Genomic DNA, 23,971 nt, shown 5'->3' with positions numbered 1-23,971 from the left:
TGGCTCCTGAGTTCATTAAAATCCAATGAAAAAGCTGAATGCAAGAGGGGTGCGAGAGCGACTGTCCTTTATATCAAGGCAGCATTTGACCGAGTAGGGCATCAAGGAGATCTCGAAAAATTGAAATTAATTATTTTTTAAAATAAATTTAGATACCCAATTAATTTTTTCCAATTAACGGGCAATTTAGAGTGTTCAATCCACCTAGCCTGCACATCTTTGGTTTGTGGGGGCGAAACCCACGCAAACACGGGGAGAGTGTGCAAACTCCACATGGACAGTGACCCAGAGCCAGGATCGAACCTGGGACTTTGGTGCCGTGAGACTGCAGTGCTACCACTGCGCCACCGTGCTGCCCTGAATTGAAATTAATTCTTGATTTCAGAGGGAATCAGGAGAAACCTCTCCACTGATTTGAGTCATACTGAGCACAGAAAGGTTGGCTGTGATTGTTTGAAGCCAATCATCTCAGTCCCAGAACACTGCTGCAGGATTTCCTCAGGATGGTGCTGTCAGCCAAATTCTTTTTAGCTGCTTCATCAACGACCTCCCTTCCATCATAAAATCAGAAATTAGGGGGTTGCCAGTGATTGCAAAATGTTCACTACCATTTGGTACTCCTCAGATACTGAAGCAGTCCGTGCCAATATACAGCAAGACCTGTAGAATATTTAGGCTTGGGTTTCTAAGTGGAAAGTAATATTTGCAGGCAATGATCATCCAAACAAGAGAGAATCCAAACATCTCCTCTTGACATTCAAAGGCATTACCATCATTAAATCCCCCGCAATCAACATCCTGGGGGTTAAAGTTGAACAGAAATTAAACTGGGTTAGCCATATAAATACTGTGGCTGCAGGAGCAGGTCAGAGGCTGGGAATTGAGGCAAGGAACTCACTGCCTGACTTCCCAAAGGCCTATTCACCATCTACAAAGCACAAATCAGGGGTGCGATGCACTATTTTCCACTTGCTTGTTGAGTGCAGTTCCAACACTCAAGAGGCTCCACATCATTCAAGACAAAGCAGCACACTTGGTTGACATCCCACACACCACCTTCAACATTCATTCCCTTCCGCCAACATTGATGCACAGTGGCAACAGTACAAGATGCACTGCAGCAGATTAACAAGGCTCCTTCAACAGCACCTCCCAAACCTGTGGCATCTACCACCTCGAAGAACAAGGGCACCAGATGCATGGAAGCACCACCATCTGGAGGTTCTCCTTCAAGCCATTCACCATTCTAACTTGGAAATAGATCACCATTCCTTCACTGTCATGGGATTAAAATTTGGGAACTTCCTCCCAAACAGCGCTATGGGTGTACCTATATCACATGCACTGTAGCAGTTCAAGAAACCAGCTCACCACCACTTTCTCAAGGGAAATCAGGAGTGGGCAACAAATGCGACCCAAAGATGCTTACATCCATGAAAGAATTTTTTAAAACCGGAAAATTAAAGATACTTTTGCAGAAGTCCCGTGTAAAAGTTTGCGCCAGTGAAATGATTTTGAAGTATTTTCATGTAGCCAGCAGAATTGGATCAATTATAGGGGGATCAAATCACACTTAACACAAACTCTCTGCATGAAAGGTGGGCCAGACGTTTATGGTGATCAAGCCGGAGCAAGCCGAAACTGGAAGCTTGTGAAATCGTACAAGAAGCTGGGCGTAAGTCCTGGCGTCCTCGTGCTCAAGTGCAACATTTTGGTCAGTGGGTGCGTGTAGGAGTCTGAAGCGTGTCTGCCAACAAATAAGCAGGCAATTGCAATTAAGCCCATTAAGGAGGCTATTGGTGGTGATGTCATGTGGCCCATCTACTTTTAGGTTGGCAAACAGGCCAATTGGCCAGGTGGCCTTCACCTTTTCATAACAAACATGTTCCATGTCGGGATAAAATGAAAGAGGTTTAAGGGATGAGGGCCTCGGTCAGGTGCTTCAATTTGCAGTGTAAACACGGTTTGAAGTGTTTCTTTCAGCTCATCTCATTCATACAGAACTGCAGCTCCCGGAGACAACTCCACATCAACTGTCAGACTTCAGGGAGCTCACTGAAAACATCCAGTCTGAGAGCACTGAGCCTTTGTCAGCTGACATTCCATGCTGGCTGTCAGTCAATGGAAAATCACAGTCGGGTTCCAATCGCGGCCAGCAGCGCCTACTGTGTCTGCTTCCGGGATCACACGTGCCCGACAAGTGCAAAATGCAGGCAGTGTTACATTATATGCAGTGTTAGATTTAATTTTCTTTTAGGCATTTGTGCCATCTCAAATCGCCCTCAAGAAGTTGCTTGTGAGCTGCATTCTTGAACCGCTGAATCCATGAGGTATAGATGTGCACCCACAGTGTTTTTAGGGAGGGAGTACTCGTATTTTGAACCATTAACAATGAAGACATGGCAATATATTTCTAAGTCAGGATGGTTAGTAGCTTGGAGGGGAGCATCTAGGTGATGGTGTTCCCATGAGTCTGCAGCCTTTGTCCTATAGCGGTCGTGAGTTTGGAAGGTACTGTAAGACAGCAATATTTTAGTTGTAGTTTGCAAACTCTTCATAGAGTCAGCGAAGTCCAAAATGTTGTTAGCCAGCTGTTTTATTACCAGGTACATTTTAAATGTTACTCTTTCACTTACAATGCTATGGGCGGTATGAGGCACAGTGGTTAGCACTGCTGCTTTACAGCTCCACAGACCCGGGTTCAATTCCGGCAACGGGTGCCTGTGTAGAATTTGCACTTTCTTCCCGTGTCTGCAAGGGTTTCCTCCGGATGCTCCGGTTTCCTCCCACAGTCCAAAGATGTGCAGACTAGATGTATTGGCCATGCTAAATTGCCCTTAGTGTCCAAAAAGGTTAGGTGGGGTTATGGGGATAGGGTAGAGGTGTGGGCTTAATTAGGGTGCTCTTTCCAAGGGCCGGTGCAGACTCGATGGGCTGAATGGCCTCCTTCTGCACTGTAAATTCTATGATTTTATGATTCTATAATGTTTAGGGGCTGGTTTAGCACACAGGGCTAAATCGCTGGCTTTGAAAGCAGACCAAGGCAGGCCAGCAGCACGGTTCAATTCCCGTACCAGCCTCCCCGAACAGGCGCCGGAATGTGGCGACTAGGGGCTTTTCACAGTAACTTCATTTGAAGCCTACTTGTGACAATAAGCAATTTTCATTTCATTTCATATGGAGAATGCAATAATGCTTGTGGAATGAGGGTAAATATACTCATGAAATGTGGCATAAAGTTAACCTCAGTATAATATGGTATCAGATATTTGACACAGTGAAATGAAGACAGTGCTTCAGAGAGCTGAACAGATCCGCAACAAAACTTACGTAGTTCCACATGTGGGTTTCCAAGCTGCTTCTTTTGTTTATCTCCATCACCATCATCTAAAATATAAACACTGAACCACTTAGTGAGGGAATACTTCAAACCTTCTTTGACATATCACTCCATAAGATACATTTTTGGTTGAAATTAAAAGATGATGATCGGAAGAACACTAAGTTACAGGTGACATCACCCTTCATTCTCATCTGCATTTACATTGCAAATCTGTTATTTGGTCAAGTGTTATTGCAACCTACACTTCCTACAAATAGTTGTTATTTAAAGACATATTTTGGGTAAGTCTGAGGGTGAAACAATTCATTGGTCAGACCAAGCCAATCTACTTATAGGCATCATTCAAGCTTTTTTAAAAGTTCCAATAAAGTGGCAATTTAGCATGGCCACTCCACCTACCCTGCACATCTTTGGGTTGTGAGGGTGAGACCCACACAGACACGGAGAGAATGTGCAAACCCCACAAGGACAGTGGCCTGGTCTTGGCGCCATGAGGCAGTAGTGCTAACCACTGGCCACCGTGCCGCCCTGGCACCATTCAGTTAATAAAAATGGATTGTGATGTACCAAAGATCCTAAAACCACATTCGTACATTATGATATATTTGTTTTCATATGCCAGCTCAAGAAAGGCTTCTGTAAATAAAATACAAACTTTTGGCAAACTGTCAATTACTGGTTTATTTCCAGTAACTTTCATAAAAACAATAATCTGTCAGTGGTTTATGTATATAATCTGGTTTGAATGAACAGCATCAGTATATTTGGTACTGCAATAAATTTAAATGTGCAATTACATAGTTACAATTGACCACAAATTCAAAGTAACTCGCACTTAACTGTAAATCTAAAATTTGAGGTAATTAACTGACTAACATCAAACCTACGTTTTTCCTCATCTAATATTTTAAAAAATGATTTTCCATGTAATAGGGCACATGGGGGTGATTTGCTCCTGCTTCCACTGCCAGCAAGACCGGCGATGCTGGCGCAAAATCTCACGAGAATTGGTAAACGAGATTCTCACCAGTGAGATACTGGGCGGGATTCTCTGATCCCCCGCCGGGTCGGAGAATCGCTGGGGGTCGGCGTGAATCCCGCCCCCACCGTCCTCCGAATTCCCCGGCCCCCAAAAAATCGCCCCGGCGTGAATCGGCCGCCCGCCTCGGAGAATGGCGGGGACCGGCGCGACGCTATGGGCCCCGGGGCTGCCCAAATTCTCCCAGGCGGATGGGCTGAAGTCCCGCCGACGTGACCCGTGGTAAATTAAACCACCTATTTAACAGCGTCAACCAGTTGTGATGGTTGACACCGGCCAGCGCGGAGGTAGGTCTCGGCGTGGAGTGGCCGCAGGAGAAGTGATAGCGCGGCCGCAGTTGGTGGGGAGGGGTGCGTGTGTGTGTGGAGTGGGAGGAGGGGGGGGTGTGTATGTGGTGTTGGGGGGCGTTGTGGAGTAGGAGGGGTGTGTGGAGAGGTGGAGAGGAGAGGGCGAGTGATGGGGGGGGGGCGAGTGCCGGGGATGGGGGGGGGGGGGGGAGGGCGAGTGCCGGGGATGGGGGGGGAGGGCGAGTGCCGGGGATGGGGGGGGGGGAGGGCGAGTGCCGGGGATGGGGGGGGAGGGCGAGTGCCGGGGATGGGGGGGGAGGGCGAGTGCCGGGGATGGGGGGAGGGCGAGTGCCGGGGATGGGGGGGGGAGGGCGAGTGCCGGGGATGGGGGGGGGAGGGCGAGTGCCGGGGATGGGGGGGGGAGGGCGAGTGCCGGGGATGGGGGAGGGCGAGTGCCGGGGATGGGGGGGAAGGCGAGTGCCGGGGATGGGGGGGAAGGCGAGTGCCGGGGATGGGGAGGGCGAGTGCCGGGGATGGGGGGAGGGCGAGTGCCGGGGATGGGGGGAGGGCGAGTGCCGGGGATGGGGGGAGGGCGAGTGCCGGGGATGGGGGGAGGGCGAGTGCCGGGGATGGGGGGAGGGCGAGTGCCGGGGATGGGGGGAGGGCGAGTGCCGGGGATGGGGGGAGGGCGAGTGCCGGGGATGGGGGAGGGCGAGTGCCGGGGATGGGGGGAGGGCGAGTGCCGGGGATGGGGGGAGGGAGAGTGCCGGGGATGGGGGGAGGGCGAGTGCCGGGGATGGGGGGAAGGCGAGTGCCGGGGATGGGGGGAGGGCGAGTGCCGGGGATGGGGGGAGGGCGAGTGCCGGGGATGGGGGGAGGGCGAGTGCCGGGGATGGGGGGAGGGCGAGTGGCGGGAATGAGGGAGGGCGAGTGCCGGGGATGGGGGAGGGCGGTGCCGGGATGGGGGAGGACGAGTGCCGGGTGGGGCGTTGGGGAGGCCTGGCCATGTGCCAGCTTCCAACAGTCATGCCCATGCAGCCCATGGCACCTGGCTGCGCGGCGGGGGGGATACGGGCAATGATGTCATGTCTTCTGTCCCCCCACCCCACCCCCTGCCGGCTGTTATGTTTGGTGATCGCCCAGCGATGTTGGCCGCCGTGGCGGGAGCCGCACTTCTACATGTTGCCCTGGGAGCAGGAAGTGGTGCGTGCCAGGGAGGCGGCTGAGGCTGCCGCAGAGGAGCAGGTAGCAGCTGCCCAGTCTGGAGGGCTGCCCGCCCGACAGGACGACGAGGAGGGGGAGGAGGAGGAGGTGGTGCCAATTCCGACGGAGAGGCCCGATGAAGCCCCGTGTGTACCGGCCCCGCTCGTCGTACCAGGACCTCATGGACCGGGCATGCAGGAGGAGATTCCAGATGAGCCAGGAAACCGTCGCACATATCTGCCACCTGATGGCACACCTGGCACCGCGTGGCACTGGGGGAGGACACACTATCCCCGTGGCCGTCAAGGTTACGGTGGCCCTGAACGTTTATGCCACGGGGTCATTCCAGGCGCCGAGTGGAGACCTGTCCGGCATCTCGCAGGCATCGGTGACAGACGCCCCATATGCCATTGCGGACCGCTACATCCAGTTCCCTGTGGACCGGGCCAGCCAGGATGCCCGGGCAGCGGGCTTCGCTGCGGCGGCCAGGATGCACATGGTCCAGGGCGCGATCGATGGGATGCACGTCGCCGTGCGGCCACCTGCAGATAACAGGGCCGTGTTCACAAATAGGAAGGGGGCCTATTCCATGAACATTCAGGTGGTCTGCGACCATCGCACGATGATCCTGCACGTCTGCGCCCGGTACATGACTCATTCGTATTGGCGCAATCTTTCATCCCCGGCATGTTCGAGGGACGTCCCCCCCCGGCTGAGAGACTGGTTGCTGGGCGACAGGGGTTACCCGTTGCGGTCGTGACTGATGACGCCTATACGGAGGCCACACACTGATGCGGAGAACCGCTACAACGCTGCCTATGCAGCGACCAGGGGTGTGATAGAGGGGTGCTTTGGGCTGCTAAAGATGCGTTTCAGGTGCCTGGACCGCTCTGGAGGGGCCCTGCAGTATCCGTCAGACAGGGTCGGCCGCATTGTTGTGGTCTGCTGCATCCTGCACAACATAGCCCAGCAGAGGGGTGATGTGCTGCAGGCAGAGGGGGAAGTGGAGGAGCAGCAAGACGAGGCGCAGACCTCCCCAGATGAGGAGGATGGGGGGCAATGGTCAGGACAGACGGGCCGGACATGGACGGGAGGCTGCCCACGTTACCGCCTGGGCCAACGGGCACGGGACAGGCTGATAGCTGCCCAGCTCACTGACTAGGGCGGCGTGGGAATCGCCGAACATGGGCACAGACTGCACACCACGGAACCAGACGACCACACTCAACCCCCCCACCCACCCATCACCAACCACCCTCACCCCCTCCACCCACCCACCACCAACCATCCTCACCCCACCCGCATGCATACCACCAACCACCCTCACCCCACCCACATGCATACCACCCCTCCATTGCACATCCACCTGCTGCACAACGGGCCGGGCTCACATGGTCGCCGGTGGAGGCGTGTCTTTGCAGGCCATGGAGGATGATGACGACCCGCTGATGATGAGCTCCGGGCTGTACATCGTTGGACAATGTCTGCCACATGGCCACAGTAACAACCTTCACCCGGACCGTCCCTGCATGCGGCCATGACACTGCAGCGCACGGTCCCGTCGTCAGCCCGGGGGGATGGCGAGGGCGACCCAGGGGGAGGGGGGGGGGGGGGGCACAATCACCTGAGGCCGACGTTCTATCACTCCTCACACACACTGGTGCTCACCTCACACCACCACCCCCGCACGCATCAGACAGAGCACAAAGGCAGCTTCTGTAGGTGTGAAGGTGATTTTAATAACAAACAGTTCATATACGTGCCCTAGCCCCTATAACTCATCTGTGCCCTGCACCCGTGCCAACTTAGTCAGTGTCTAATTGTTTGGCCTTACGGACCCTATGACTACGTCTAGGTGGTTCCCCAGACGGTACAGCAGAACTGGAGGTGGACTCCTGTGATTCCTGCCCTGTGACTCGGGATCCCTTTGGCGGCCGTTTCCTGGGGCGGCCCGGCCTAGATGGCCAGGCTACGGCTCGGGCGACTGGGATGGCGAGCTGCCAGCCTGTTCTGTCCGTTGACAACCAGATGCACCTGGGACGGAAGTGGGGGGGGGGGGGGGGGGTTCCGAGGTGTCCCGGGACCTCCCCTACAGGGGGAACTGGAACGGGCCCCAGCACCTCCTCCTCCCTCGGGGTGCCCGATGGCCCCCGGGCCTCTACATGGGTCGGAGATGCGAACAGACCGACCATCCGACGCCCCCCCGACACCTGGCGCTGCCAGTCCTGGAGCCCGCCCTGGTATCAACAAGGGCCTGCAAGTTTGCAGCCATAGAGCTCAGGGAGTTGGCCATCCCTGTCTGTGTCTGGGCGACGCCGGCCAGCACCTGGGGAATGGCGCCGATGCCCTCAGCGATGCCCTCAGAGACTGGGCCACGGCCTGCAGAGACTGGGCCACGGCCTGCAGAGACTGGACCACGGCCTGCAGAGACTGGGCCACGGCCTGCAGAGACTGGGCCACGGCCTGCAGAGACTGGGCCACGGCCTGCAGAGACTGGGCCACGGCCTGCAGAGACTGGGCCACGGCCTGCAGAGACTGGGCCACGGCCTGCAGAGACTGGGCCACGGCCTGCAGAGACTGGGCCACGGCCTGCAGAGACTGGGCCACGGCCTGCAGAGACTGGGCCACGGCCTGCAGAGACTGGGCCACGGCCTGCAGAGACTGGGCCACGGCCTGCAGAGACTGGGCCACGGCCTGCAGAGACTGGGCCACGGCCTGCAGAGACTGGGCCACGGCCTGCAGAGACTGGGCCACGGCCTGCAGAGACTGGGCCACGGCCTGCAGAGACTGGGCCACGGCCTGCAGAGACTGGGCCACGGCCTGCAGAGACTGGGCCACGGCCTGCAGAGACTGGGCCACGGCCTGCAGAGACTGGGCCACGGCCTGCAGAGACTGGGCCACGGCCTGCAGAGACTGGGCCACGGCCTGCAGAGACTGGGCCACGGCCTGCAGAGACTGGGCCACGGCCTGCAGAGACTGGGCCACGGCCTGCAGAGACTGGGCCACGGCCTGCAGAGACTGGGCCACGGCCTGCAGAGACTGGGCCACGGCCTGCAGAGACTGGGCCACGGCGTTGAGCGCCTCTGCGATCTGCCGCTGGTTCTGGCTCATGGCTTCCTGTGAGAGGGCAGCCATATCCTGGGCCACAGACGCCGCCTGCACGGAAAGCCCCAGGTCTTGCATGCTGCTCCCCATGTCTGACACAGTCACCCCCATTGCCTCCACCGTGGACCCCACCCTTGCGGTTTCGGCCTGGGTGGCACGCATGACCGGCATCACTCCCTGCTGCTGGATGCGGGTGGACTCCTCCACCTCCACAAGGTGGCCGTCACCCCCCTCGATCGTCCCTGGGTCCGTGACTGCATCGGGTCTATGGGTGGGTGTGGTAACCCCAGGAACCCGGGTCCCGTCTGGGCGGCAGATGGTTGCTCGCGCCAGGATGCCCTCCGACCTCCCGGACCTCCACCTGCTGTACCGGTACGGCTGTGTTGTGCGCACAAGTGAGTGTACCAGACGCCTCATCACTAAAGTGCCCAACCGAGGTGAGTGTCTCTGCGATGGTGGAGGCTGTAGGAGATAGCAGTGGCGTTGTGTTGTGCTCCTCATCCGACCCAAAGTCCAGGGTCCCCTGGGGTGGCGGTTCTTGTCCACCCGTCCCCTGTGTGTCAGTGCCCCGGGTCGGTGTGCCCTGGGTAGGAGTGTCCCGGGTCGGCTGCGACGGGGGCCTGTTCCTGTGGCTGACCCCGTCGTCGCTGGGTCTGGCCCGCCGGCGTCGCCGCACTCGCACTAGATGGGGGCGTTGTCTCCCTAGTGCTTTGGGATGGTCCCTGGCTCGTGGCCGCCCTGGAACGTCCTGGGGGCGTGGTATGCCGGATCGGCCGGGTCTCTCCCAGTCTTGTGGTCGTCCTGGATCCTCCTGAGGGCGGTCGGCATCCGCAGGGACGGGTGCCTCGACGTTTGGTCCTGCAATACACAATACAGCATGCATGGTTAGACACGCAGACGGGGATAGGGGGGATATGGGGGAAGGGGGATATGGGGGATAGGCCGTGGGGGGGGGGGGGATCTAACTTGGTGGTGCACCCCCGACCTCTGCATCCGCAACCTCCCGGTCCTCGGGTCCGCCTGTGAGTTCCAGGGCCCTCTCTTCATGAACGGTTAGTGGTCACACATCAGCTGGACCCCCTCCGTTGGGGGCAAATGGACATGGATGGGCACTGCGTTTAGCGGAGCCAGACAGTGCCAATCTGTTCTGGGGAAGACCCTCTGGGGAGCCACACTGGGGGTCAGGTTCATGTTATGTTTGTTGGGGGGGGGGGGGGGGGGGGGGTGTTAATTCCTGGTGCTTGTGGGGGGGGGCCCTGTGTCAGTGGGGCGGAGTTGAGCATGGATTCTTTCTGTGTTGATCAGGATGCCATTTTTAAAGGGCGTCCCGATCTCTATGGAGTTGGCCTTGCCAGCTCTATCAGACCCTGATCCACTACAATGACGGCATAAACCACACACACAGATTTATTTCCCCCCTTAGAGGCTTAAGATCTGGACTAAAACTCAGCTGTGCAGCTGGAGAGCTACATACCTGATTTCAGTCAGAGCCTGACACCCTTATATGGGAAAATTCCAGCCATGGAGACCAAACTTTGAAAAAATGTTACCAACTTATTTTGAAAATGTAGCTGTACTGAGGCTTCTGACTTTTACAGACCATGGGCGAAATTCTCCCCCAACGGCGGGATGCCCGCCGACTGGCGCCAAAGCCGGCGCAAATCAGACGGGCATCGCGCCGGCAAAAAGGTGCGGAAGTCTCCGCATCTTTGGCGGCCTAGCCCCAACATTGAGGGGCTAGGCCGACGCCGGAGGGATTTCCGCCCCGCCAGCTGGCGGAAATGGCGTTTGTTGCCCCGCCAGCTGGCGCGGAAATGCGGCGCATGCGCGGGAGCGTCAGCGGCCGCTGTCAGTTTCCCCGCGCATGCGCGGGAGCGTCAGCGGCCGCCGAAAGTTTCCCGCGCATGCGCACTGGGGAGAGTCTCTTCCGCCTCCGCCATGGTGGAGGCCGTAGCGGAGGCGGAAGGGAAAGAGTGCCCCCACGGCACAGGCCCGCCCGCGGATCGGTGGGCCCCGATCGCGGGCCAGGCCACCGTGGGGGCACCCCCCGGGGTCAGATCGCCCCGCGCCCCCCCCCAGGACCCCGGAGCCCGCCCACGCCGCCTGGTCCCGCCGGTAAATACCAGGTTTGATTTACGTCGGCGGGACAGGCAGTTTCTGGGCGGGACTTCGGCCCATCCGGGCCGGAGAATCCAGCGGGGGGTCCCGCCAACCGGCGCGGCTGGATTCCCGCCCCCGCCCAATCTCCGGGAGCGGAGACTTCGGCGGGGGCGGGGGCGGGATTCACGGCGGCCAACGGCCATTCTCCGACCCGGCGGGGGGTCGGAGAATGACGCCCCATATTTTAAACTTAAACGTGTATATTACATGTTGAAACATAATTTCCCCTCTTTGCGGGAAAAAGTATTAAAATCAAGTCTTTTTGGTTGCCTGAGTACTCATGAAAACTGACAAAACTACTCTGTTTCCATGTGTTGTGGTAGAAGCAAAAAGTACGTCTGTACAACGCAAGTGCTCCGAGTTTAAAGCTTAAAGCCATGTGAAAATACAGTCAATCTACAATTTTGTACAGATGCGTTGCTCTGCTTTGGAATGTTTTTTAAAATAAATTTAGAGTACCCAATTATTTATTTTTCCTCAATTAAGGGGCAATCCCCACACGGACAGTGACCTGGGGCCGGGATCAAACCCAGGTCCTCAGTGCCGTAGGCAGCAAAGCTAACCATTGTGCCACCATGCCGCCCTTGGTTTGGAATGTTAATAAGATCTTATCAATGATGTATCTGCATAAAATCATATACAGAAAACGTGAACATTTTGATTTTCATTCTGCTATGAAATCAGTCATACAAATTTAATGCTTTTGAAATGAGCTTTTATACTTTTGTGTTGTGTTGCGCTCATACCAACTGTGACTTCGGACACCAGAGGAAGTGTCTTTTTACTGTTGAATTTCAAAAGCTGAAGGGTTGCAACAGTACAAACACTACATCCCTGTGACTGTTATCTAAAACATGACCAGTAAACCTTCCACAGAAACTAATGATAATGCAGGAGACACATATTTCATCACCGTACATAAATATTGCAACCAATCTTGTGATGTGCACAGGTCCCCACGTTTCCCGATTTTAAGTCTCAACCTTATGTTATACTATAGTTAACTATAAGTTGATAGGTAGAGAATTGCAGGAGTGAACACCTGCTATTAAGGACCAATTAAATAAATACTTTAATGGAGGTAAGTTTGCTATGCACTGATATCAGAGGGTTAAGCAGACTTGCCAATCTTCAAGTAGGCTTTAAACACTAAGTAAATAGAAAAAGAAACTCAATGTTTAATTAATAGGTTAACACATGGGAAAGGATGAACAGCTGAAAGAATCTCAGTTCAAACATTGTTAACAAACTCAAGAATGTGTAAACAAACATTTAAAATAAGACGTATTTTTGGATTGCGAATAATATAGGCTAATAAGCACACCAATTGATACAAGTTGCTTGTAACAGATGACCCAAAATAGTGCCTTTCACACCTTTAAATGTTCAAATAAATTCTGCAATAATTACTTAATTACAGAGCTCAAGGAAGTAAAGCCTTTTACATTATCATTAAAGCAACTACGTCATACACAGCACCTAACGGTTGAAGCAGATGAGCTCTCATAATATGTAGCTTGTCAACAGCAGTACTACTGTGGGAAAATAAGAGTCTCTTCCAGTAATGGCCGTTCTAAAAATAACTTTAATGGAGTGAAAAAAGTAAGTATTATCAGCAATGTAGAAGTCCAAAAGACAAATGAATCGTCATTCTGTAAGGTTTAGTGGATCAGTGACCAGAGTTTAACTGTACCTTGCGACTCTGCAGCTTGATTCTCTGCCCCTTCTTTCCCTGATTGAGAGACCTGGTAATAAGCACTATCTGCACCTCGCAAAGTTTCTTTTCTCTGAATGGACAGATCAGGGCTTTTACCCCCTGAACCTCGGAAAAATGACAAAACTCCAGATGTCTTTCTTGCTAGAAAAGAGCAAGAACATTTCTTTTTATAATTTCTAAATGAATTCCTATCCGCTTTTGCTAACAACTACATGAAGCGAGCCAGTGGTAGCAAAGGAATGAAAGTTGAAACACTGCTGAGCTGTTTATGCTATAATGCACTACAAAGCAGGTACTTGATTTAAATAAGCCATTAAAAATAAACTTACATGTCTGTTCAGAGTCGCTGCTGCGATTTCCTTGACTGCTGCTGCTTTCCAAATGCCTTGCAGGGCTATTGGTCTTTGGTCTGTCAGTATTACTGAAACACAGCCAACACAAGTGAAATATTCCATATAAATATATTTTTAAAAAATAAATAAAAGATAACTTAAATGTATAATATATCTCTGTCTCTTTTCATGAATATAAAAGACCAGATTTAATATAAGAAACCGGTCTCCGTATTTTCTAGCAAACAATCTGTTCTAGATACATTTCAGAATTTTTGTTTAGCTGGTTCATAACAAAGACTGTAACTTTCCTACTGTTAAGACACCAAAGGTAAAAAGATTTTCTATCATGCAGCTCAAGAACAGTATTACTCAGATACAATGGAATATTGGCAGAATTTAATATCACCATAAAAGGGAGAGAGCTCAAGAACGAGCAACACCATCCCATGGGACCGTAACTTCCTCAAAGTGGCAATCAGCATCGGATTGCCACTCCCTCCCAAACTACTTCTGTGATTTTTCTTCTGAGCCTAACTCAACCGATCATCTGACTCAATGCGGGCAAGATCCAGGCAGTGCAGCACACCCTCAAGGCCCAGCGTTGAAGTCCAGCTCTGTCAAAATGAAGGAGGACACATCCCCTTTTTTAAGTACCAGCTGTCGTAAACCAGGTAAGCTAAAAGCCCCATTGAAATTCAAAGGTCCATGACAGGCCAAGGATGCTTAAGTAGATGGATAGGATTTGGAGGGTGGGGATGTGATCAGGGTTGGGGGCGTATAGTTGGGCCTGTCAGAACCATCCAAAGTTTATGATTTAAATGGCATATTCAGATGGTTCCTAGCGCAGGGCAATTGCAATGCAAACTTTACCTGTGAAGTTCAGAGAGGAATACACAGCGCATCTTTGGGGTTCCCCACCTCTTCCCAATCTGGCACTAGGGAGTTTGGATGTTACGCCCAATATAAACTAGGTAGAAATTCATAGTAATAATTTTGTTTGGGAGCCTTCAACATAATGTCTCAAGGTGCTCATAAAACAACAAAATCTAAACAACGAATTGCTGCTCTCATCAAGTTGATGGACCACTTAGCAAAGCCCAATTTAAGGAATAATGTCTGAATGTGGTTGAGGAATCCAGACACCAGGTCTGATATCATCAGTAAACTCAAGAAATCCGTCTCCATGTTTTTTTTCCCTGACTCCCATCACACTGCCATCCCATCCAAATTACTTTGCCTGTTGTACTCCTTCGTCACTCCCATTCGTCATAGATTCTCGTCCAAGATCTTCCACAACATTTTTGTATTCCTTGCAGCTATAGAAAATATTAATAAGTTAAAGGCTGGAATTTACACAACAGACAGAATACATCTGTGAAAAAGAGCAACGTTTTAGAAATCAAACAAAGTACCTGAGTGCAAATGCAATGATTGAACTTGGCTCCTTCTCACATACTGTAATTGGTACACGTTCATGTTCCCACATAAGGTAATGCTTATCTGGATCACTATCGAAGAATTGAAAATTCATGGTCACACTCACTCCCATACTAAAATCATTGAATATGCTCTATATATTGTACATATACTATTATAGGTGGTCCTGACCACTACCTCAGAATTTCTTTTTTAGGTATTTGATATGCCTAAATGCAAACAGCTTTAAAAATACCATTGAGTTACAAAGGACTAGTGTTTTATTGTATTTATTTAATTAGTAACTCGCTAAGTTTCATTTCTAAACCTTGGATAATTTCTAATTCTTCACATACTTTCCCTTTGTGTAGCAGTAAATCAAGAACAATCACAAACTGAGAATACATGAGGTCTGGTCTTTGCATCACTGTAATCAACATTCATGATATCATAGAATCAAGAACATAGAATTCCTACAGTGCAAAAGGAGGCCATTCTGCCCATCGAGTCTGCACCAGCCCTCTGAAAGAGCACCTTGCTAGACCCACTCCCCCATCCTATCCCCTTAACCCCACATTTCCAGACACTAATGGGCAATTTAGCATGGCCAATCCATCTAACCTGCACATCTTTGGACTGTGGGAGGAAACCAGAGCACCCGGAGAAAACCTATGCAGACACGGAGAGAACGTGCAAACTCCACACAGACAGTGATCAAAGTTCAATATTGAATGGGGTCCCTGGTGCTGTGAGGCAGCAGTGCTAATCACTGTGACACTGTGCCACCCCATCTTTCACTTACTTTTGAATGCTTTTTTAATAAAATTACACCAGAGTTCAGGTTAATGGAGGCATTGCAATAAACAGAAACATTTTCGTACACTATAATAAGTCTCCTTTTCAGAAAAAGAAAACTCAATTCCTATATTTCAGTTTTCATCCCCATGATTGCAAGGTAGGAACTCATCAAAATTTAGGAATTAAATTCAAAATGGCATCAAACACACCACAAAGTGATTCTTTTTAATCTAAAATTAAAAATTAAACATTTTGATTTAATTTAAAATGTGTAGATAAGAACAAGACTTACAATGGGAAAGGAATAGAGTTATAACTGCTTCCAGGAAGTAAGTTTGCAAAAATGGTCTTCATAGTTGACTTTTCTTTCACTTGACTGTCAGTAGAGCCCAGAAGATGGCCATCATATACATCTGCAAGTATTAACGAAGCTGTTAAAACTCATTACATTGAAAACCTTAACATGTTGCCCCAGCCAGAAGACCGGAAGGAAAAGACGTCAAGCTTAAAATTATTAGTTTTTTTCTAAAAAATGGACCAAGGCTTTACCCTGGCTAGCCATGACTCAGACCAGAGGAATTTGCATTAGAGTATTCTAAATATAAAGACCAGCAGCATTCAGTCAGACTCTTTGATTATTTTATGTAACTCTTATTGGCATGTTAATTATGTATCTGGACAGCCCCCCCCCCCGCCCAAGACTTAAGGACCACTGTTGTTTCAACCTTTCACCATTTAGAAAGTACTCTATTCTATCCTTTTTAGAACCAAAGTGGATGACCTCACATTTACCTTTACTCAAATTCGTTTGCCAGAATTATACCCATTAATTTAAGCTATCAATATCTTCTGTAATTTAAAGCTTGTATCTACATTGTTTGTAATACCATCTATCGCCTTCCGGTGGCGGCCATGGAGTAAACGGTCACACATTCAGCAGCCCTCGACAAGGAGAGTATCATGAAGTGGGGCAGGCAGACAAAACGGTACATGTGGGAAGAATCAAGAGATCCGGGTGTACCAAGACTGGGGACCAGAACTCACAAAGAGGAGAGCAAGTTTCAACAAAGTTAATGCGGCCCTGTTTGAGAAAGACATTAAATTCGGACTGTTATACCCGGCGCGTCTCTGGGTCACCAACGAGAACCGGGAGCTGTACTTCAATTCTCCGGAAGAGGTGGTTACTTTCATGAAAGACAATAATCTGGCTTAAGGACTCTTAAATTAAGGACTCTTAAATTCTAACTGTGGTGGGCTGAGTTAGAGGGACGGGATGGAGTGGTGGGGAGGAGAGAAACATGGTTCTGTGTTCTGCTTTGTCTTGTTTAAAATTTCAGTCTTTCAATTCTGTGAGTTAAGTTGCGATGTTCGAGAAGAAAAGGGCTTGCGTGTATTTTTTTTAATGTTTCTCTCTCTTTTCGTTTCTCTCATCTTGTGTAATTTGATTTTGATTTAGTCTCTGTAACAAAGATTGTTGATTCTTGCATGCATAATTCTGATTAAGCTGCTTCAAGCTTCTTTTATTGTGTTTGATTCTCTTTGAAAGTGATGGGACTGATAAGAATCGGTCAAAGGGGGAGGGGTAGAACCTGGCAATCTGGTGTAATGACTTTTAAACTCAAACTGTGGGGGTCTGAGTTTGGGGGAGGAGACAAGATAGCGGGGAGGTGAGAAAAATGGTTCTTTGTTTTGCTCTGTCTTGTTTAAACTATCGGTCTTTTAATTTTGTGAGTTAAGTTGCGATGTTCGGGAAGAAAAGGGTTTAGGTGTTTTAATTTTTTTTTTCCTCTCCTTGTGTAATTTGATTTTGATTTACTGCTTTTTGTAAGATATCACAGAGGGAAGAACTTTTAAGATGCAATGGGGTGTTTTAGTTTCTGCAAGAATGATGGTTGATTCTTGCATGCATAATTTCACTTAAGCTGCTTGAAGCTTCTTCTTTTGTATTGGATTCTGTTTGAAGGTGATAGGACTGATAAGAATCGGTTAAAGGGGAGGGGTTTGCTTCGTTGCCTGAGCGTTGGGGGATGGTATGTTCGCTTTTTGGGATTGTTGTCACTGTGTTGAGTGCTTGTTTTATTGCTAAGTGTGATAGAATCTGGCAGTCAGCAGGCTTTTTGACGCCAGAGGGTGGGAGATGCTGAGCTAGCTGGATAGCTGGTTCACGGGAGCAAAGTGGGGGGGGGGGGGGAAAGAGCTGAGGAAAGATGAAGTGGGGGGGGGGGGAAAGTGGGGTACTGCTGACGGGTAAGGGACAGTTAGGAGACTGGAGATGGAGATCAGATGGCAGTCGCCACCAAGGGGCGGATCAAGCGAGGTGTGGAACACGGGCTAGGAGCTGGCCTAGGAAAGGTCATGGTTGACCAACAGGTGAGGGGGGCAAAAGCCTCCCCCCCCCCCCCCCCCAAAACCAGACTGGTTACATGGAATGTTCATGGACTGAACAGGCCAGTTAAGAGAGCTTGTGTGTTCGCACACCTGAGACAGTTAAAAGCGGACGTGGCTGTGTTACAGGAGACACACTTGAAGCTGGGAGACCAAATTAGATTAAAGAAGGGATGGGTCAGGCAAGTGTTTCACTCAGGACTGGACTTTAAAACAAGGGGGGTGGCTATCCTGATTAATAAAAGGGTGACATTCGAGGTAGGGAGGACAGAGGTATACCCGGGAGGCAGATTTATTATGGTTAGTGGGAAGCTAGAGGGAATGGCAGTGATGCTGGTGAATATATATGCCCCAAACTGGGAAGATGTCACGTTTATCGGGAAGGTCCTGGGGAAGATCCTAGACCTCGACTTGCACCGGCTGATCATGAGGGGTGACTTTAACACGGTCCTGGACCCGAGGCTAGACCGGTCGAGTGCTAGGTCGGGGAAGTTAGCAGCAATGGCAAAGGAACTGCGAGGGTTCATAGAGCACATGGGAGGGGTGAATCCGTGGAGATTTCAGGAGTGTAATTCGGAAACACTACTACACACAAAAGGATGGTAGAAATGGCACTTGATGGATGATGAATTATTAAATTTAAAACTAAGATTGATAATATTTCTTGGTTAACAAACATTAAGGAATATGGGGTAGAAGAGGATATATGGAATTAGGTCACAGAACCATGATCTCACTGAATGGCAGTACAGACTCAAGTAGCTAAATGGATGCTTCCACTCCGGTGTTTACTGATCAGGAAAACGTGAAAGTGCCTTAATCAATTGTTGGTGAATGCAGTCCCACAGTACAAGTTTACACATTTGATTGTAGGAAAATGAAAGTGTGGTGGATGATTTTCTGAGGCTGGCTTCAAGGGACATTGCTAGAGAAAAGCAGAGAAAGCTTTCGGATTTATCAAATTCACCTATCTACTCAACAACCACTTGATGTCCTCCACGTGACATTTCTTGCCCCAAATAGTTCAAAATGTTAAAAAAAACACTCAAGGACATATCAAATCGTCTTGTGCAAAGAACTGCAGTGTGTATTTGGATTTTTGTTGGAGCCAAATACAAAATTACTTTAAGGGTGGAAAAACACACTGATATATAATGAATTGCAGACGAAGATTGAATAGGAGTTAACTTCAGAAACTTTCCACAACTGTTGCCTGAATTTACAATATCTCTAGGAAGGCAAAGGATATTCACAAGAAATAGCCTTCTGTTGTTACAAGATTACAAAAAGGAATGAATCCTCGTGTTTAACATACTTAAACTTTGTTTCACAGTAATATAATTTCACAAGAATATAAGAAATAGGAACAAGAATAGACCATTCAGTTCTCAAACCTGCTCTTGTTCCTCTACCATGTAATCTGACCTGCCTCAACACTTCCTATGTCCCGTAATTTCTTGAACAAAGTTCTGTCATTCTCAGTCTTGAATATCCTCAAGATGGAGCATCCACAATTTTGTGGGGTTGGCAATTCCAAAGATTCACAATCTTCAGTGAATAAATTTCTCCACATTTTGATTCTTAATGGCCTGCCTCTTATCCGGAGTTTGTTCCTGGTGTTCTAAATGCCCCAGCCTGTGTAAACAACCTCTCTGTGTCCACCATGTCAAGCCCCTTCAGAATATTGTTATTTTTCAATAAGATCACCTCCCATTCTTCTGGACTTAATAAGAGAGTACAGGTCCAATTTATTCCGATTCTTATCACAGGTGAATCCTCTCATCTCAGAATCAATCCAATGAACTCTCACTGTACTGCCTCAAAGTATATCCTTCCTTGGATATGGAGACCAAAACTGCACACAGTATTCCAGGTGTGATCTCACCAAAGCACTAAACAACAGTAAGAAGTCTTACAATACCAAGTTAAAGTCCAACAGGCTTGTTTCGAATCACTAGCTTTCAGAGCACTGCTCCTTTCTCAGGTGAATGAGCACTACTCCTTCCTCATACTAAACAATAGTAGTATGACTTTTTTTATTCTTGTACAAGAACAAAATACTGCAGAAATGCTCAAAATCTGAAATTAAAACAGAAAATGCTGGAAACACTCAGCAGGTATGGCAGCGTCTGCAGAGAGAAGAACAGAGATAATGTTTCAGGTTCTGATGAAAGGTCACACCTGAAACGTCAGCTCTCTTTCTATCATATAATCTGAAATGTTAACTTGGTTTCTCCCTCCACAGGTGTTGCCAGAATTGCTGAGTGTTTCCAGCAAGTTTTTGTTTTTATTCCTTATTCATGTCACGGACATGGCAAAGGACATTTATAAATTACTTACCATCAGCATTATTGGTATCTTGGTCACTGGTAATAGACACTATTGGAATATTGGGCCCAGCAGATAGTTGCTCTGTGCATACATCCGGAGAGGAGGGTAACTGAGAATTAGCATTGTTAGCTGCCATACTAGTCAATAAGCGATCCTCTGTAAAACAGATTTTTTTTCAGTCACACAACAGTTTCAAAAGTCTGAGATCATGAAAGCTGGTGCTAAGTTTCAAACTGCTTTATTGCATCTGAAAATTACTTTGAATAAATTTAGAATACAAATTCATCAAAATTATATTTGCAGATTCTTTCCACCTGTTAACTAAGTACATGCTGCATTCAAAATTACACATATACCACTGTGTGTAATGGGGAACAAGAGAGCTCAAATATTCATTCTAGAGTGCACAAAATAATAATTTAAATTTCTGATCACATTGTAGATGTTTTGGAGAGAGCCAAAACAGTGGTCACACAACTTATTGGGCATGAGTAGTGCTTTGTGTCATGTGATAGAACATACATATGCACCCTCCATTCTCAAGTGTCAGTTAGGTGGGAGGGGTCCCCCACAGGAAGGAACCTAAAAAGTGAGCAACTTGGTGGGTTACAAAGCACAAATAAAGTAAAACACTGGCTGGCACAGACTAGGGACAACCTAGTAAATGAGAATACATTTACATAGGAACATAAGAATTAGGAGCAGAAGTAGGCAACTCAGCTCTTTGAATCTGCTCCGCCATTCAATCAGATCATGGCTGATCTCTTCCTGGTCTTAAATCCACCTCCCCCACTGCTTTTGCCCAGATTTTAACCCGTTTAAAAAAAAAATCAGAAGTATATCTATCTCCTTCTTGAAACCATTTAATGACTCCGATTCCACCGCACTGTGGGGTAGCGAGTTCCACAAATTTACCACTCTCTGCAAGAAATAGTTCTTCCTCATCTCAGTACTAATTCTACTGCCTCACAACCTATGTGTGACCTCTCCTTCTAGATTGTCCCTTTTGGCATCTCTTTCTGGGTGGACTCTGAAAGAAGTAAAATCTTTTACTCCAGAGTGTATCTTGTAAACTCAGCCTGAGCTGGAAGTTAAGAGGGAAAATACTTCACGCCAAGGCCAGGGTATAAATTGAGTGCATGAGTGATGGGTGTCTAAATTTGTTCAAATTGAGCAAGCAAGTGAGTCATACTTATCTTGTTTTGAATTCTACACGTTAGCCAAGCAAGTGAGTCACGTCACAGTTCTTGTTTTACATTCTAAACATTGAGCAAACAAGTGGGTCGCGACACGGCCCTTGTTTTAACTTTGGAGCAAAGAAACGCTTGTGATCAGAATGACAGATTTAATTTGGAAATCAGTACTAGAGAATTACTTGAGAGAAAAAAATGGCCCACATGGGTAAACTATGCACAAATACCGCAGCTGGATCTCAGCGCTTCTGGAGAGAAGCTTTGGGATGCTACCAGAGATGGTTTAGGAAATAGAAGAGGACAGTCAGTGAAATTCATCATTATTGCCAGCTGTTTGAGGCAGCTGAGGGGTGCAATGATGAACATGATAGAATAAGACAAGAGCTAGAGAAACTGATGCAAGATAAGGCAGATTTAGAAACATTGCCAGCAGAACAAAACCTCAAATGACAAAGCGATCTATTAAATATGGGGCAGTATCTAGCTCAGTGTGAAAGGGCTTTCCAGGAAAAGGATAGAGCACTTAGTGGAAAAGAAGTAGATCAGAAGAAAATAGCTAAATTGACAGATCAGAACAAAAATTTAAATGTGCTGTTTGGATCACGTATATGACGTTACAGACCATTCTAAATGTTGAAAGGAAATTGATGAATTAAAATTCCAGTTACAAACAGAGAGAGGTATGATATGCGCCTTTGGGGAAAAAGAGGAAATCGACAGTGGTGAGGATAATGTTAACTGGTGTGACCTAGAACAAGAAGGTAATTGATTCTGGGGACCGCCCCCGCATGGACCGACAGTCCTGAACCCTCTGCAGAGGTCCCGATGAACCTGATAACTACCCAAAGAATAAACCCCCAGGTTGTGGGTGGACCCACCGTTTATTGTACACTGTATACAGTACACCAGTTATCAGAAATAGCTAGCAAAATATCAGAATTCAGCCGTAAAAATGATCCATATGAATTGTTTCAAAAATGAACCAGCAAAGAATATTACATGGATTAGATGACAATGAAGGAAATAAATTGTTGTCAATGTGTTTATGATCAGCAGTTCTCTCAGCCTTATCCGACCCTCAGAATCAGGGTAGGGGGGGTCATTTTAACGCGATCTGTATGGATGACATTTACTCAGACACAACTTAGATGATTGTCGAGGCCAGCGGAATAGGACCCTAGCAATCTATTCTTCAGAAAGATGAAGAAATTTGATGGAATTATTTGACCCCACAGATCTAATGCATAATTAACCTGGATACTTAGGAGAATGACTAGAGCTTGGGAAAAGGAGTCAAAGCAAGATCTCGAAAAACAAACGAGACAAAATAGCCCCCAGAACCAAGGCTCCATTTGGAGAAATGAGGGACGAGGTAGAGGGGGTCACCAACAGGGACCGCTAACCCACCTTCATATAAGAGCATAACGGTCAGAGGCAGACAGTACTCTGGACCACAAAGAGGAGAACACCAAGGACCTCTGGGACATAGGAACAAATATAGGAACATACGAATTAGGAGCAGAAGTAGGCAATTCAGCCCTTCGAACTGCGCCGCCATTCAATCAGATCATGGCTGATCTCTTCCTGGTCTCAAATCCACCTCGCCCCTGTTGTCCATATCTCTTTAACCCAGTCCCAATGATCAGTGTTATACTTGTGGTGGCAAATGGCATTATGCAAGGGATTGTCCATCGTCTCCTAGCAACAATCCACCACAAGGGCCACAGAACAGAGGGCCACATTTGCCCCTGGAGGGACCATCAAGAAATGGTCAGCTAATGGCACCTGTGAACTCCGGTGACTATTACCTTGGCCCCTCTTAAACAAGGAATAATGCATGATGGTGTCAGGCTTCTCCTCTTTGGGTCTGTAACGCCAAGTGTAGGACGTCTACTGGGTCTGTAACGCCAAGTGGGATAGTGTAGGACATCCACTCATAGAAGGCGAGGTAGGAGGCCACCCCTGTCGAATTTGTATGGGATACTAGTGGTTCCCGCACTACCCTTAATGTAGCCCATGGGATTGACCCATCTTCGAAAACTAAAAGAACAATAATACAAAGTGGATTTACTGCCCATACTCAGAAAGGATTTGAAACTCGAGCATTAAAATTTAGATTAGGATACATGATATGTTATCACCCAGCTATTTTAGTAAAATTACACCCTGAGACAGAGCACATATTCAGCTCAGACTTCATGAAGAAATATGGTTTATGATTTGACCATGTAAATTGTTGTGTAACATGGGAGACTCGGAAGAGGCCCCCAAATAAATATCTGCCGGGGAATATAGTGAAAGAATTTGCACAATTAGACAATTGTGGGTTAAAGTCCAGGGGATGTCAGATCAAAAAGACGTTCGGAAACTGTTGGCGAAAATAGAAACACCTTCGCCATGAGCAAGCATGACTGCAGTAGAATGGAAGGTGAGGTTTTGATAAAAGGCACAGATCCCAAACCACAAAGGCAGTATGGTTTTCCAAAGCCAGCTGAACAGTCAATTGCAACTGTAATTGTAAGTTTGCTCATCAAGGAGTCTTACAAACGATAGCCTCCATAAATAACTCACCAATTTGGTCTGTCAGAAAGCCAGATGTTTCTTGGTGTTTAACTATAGAGAAATGAATAAGGTAACCCCCTTGACTGCGCCAAAGGTT

At 48.6% G+C, this 23,971-nt stretch overlaps 1 protein-coding gene across 5 annotated transcripts in view; it reads right to left on the bottom strand.

Moving 5' to 3' along the window:
- pikfyve (phosphoinositide kinase, FYVE finger containing) overlaps positions 1-23,971 on the bottom strand; it is a 218,246-nt gene that overhangs the window by 20,076 nt on the left and 174,199 nt on the right. For 2 of the 5 annotated variants that reach the window (XM_072479996.1, XM_072480024.1), the window contains 7 exons: positions 20,129-20,275; positions 15,696-15,816; positions 14,602-14,697; positions 14,422-14,505; positions 13,184-13,287; positions 12,831-12,995; positions 3,331-3,387 (listed from right to left, as the gene is read on the bottom strand). In XM_072479996.1, coding sequence (XP_072336097.1) covers positions 3,331-3,387; positions 12,831-12,995; positions 13,184-13,287; positions 14,422-14,505; positions 14,602-14,697; positions 15,696-15,816; positions 20,129-20,275 — 774 coding nt within the window. The remainder of the gene's footprint in view (positions 1-3,330; positions 3,388-12,830; positions 12,996-13,183; positions 13,288-14,421; positions 14,506-14,601; positions 14,698-15,695; positions 15,817-20,128; positions 20,276-23,971) is intronic. The other 3 variants (XM_072480005.1, XM_072480015.1, XM_072480033.1) reach the window with 3 other exon arrangements.

The sequence above is a fragment of the Scyliorhinus torazame genome, chromosome 2 (assembly GCF_047496885.1).
Source record: "Scyliorhinus torazame isolate Kashiwa2021f chromosome 2, sScyTor2.1, whole genome shotgun sequence".
Classification (NCBI taxonomy): Eukaryota; Metazoa; Chordata; class Chondrichthyes; order Carcharhiniformes; family Scyliorhinidae; genus Scyliorhinus; species Scyliorhinus torazame.
Note: the sequence above shows the minus strand (reverse complement) of the source record. Positions and strands in the feature narration are given on the sequence as shown.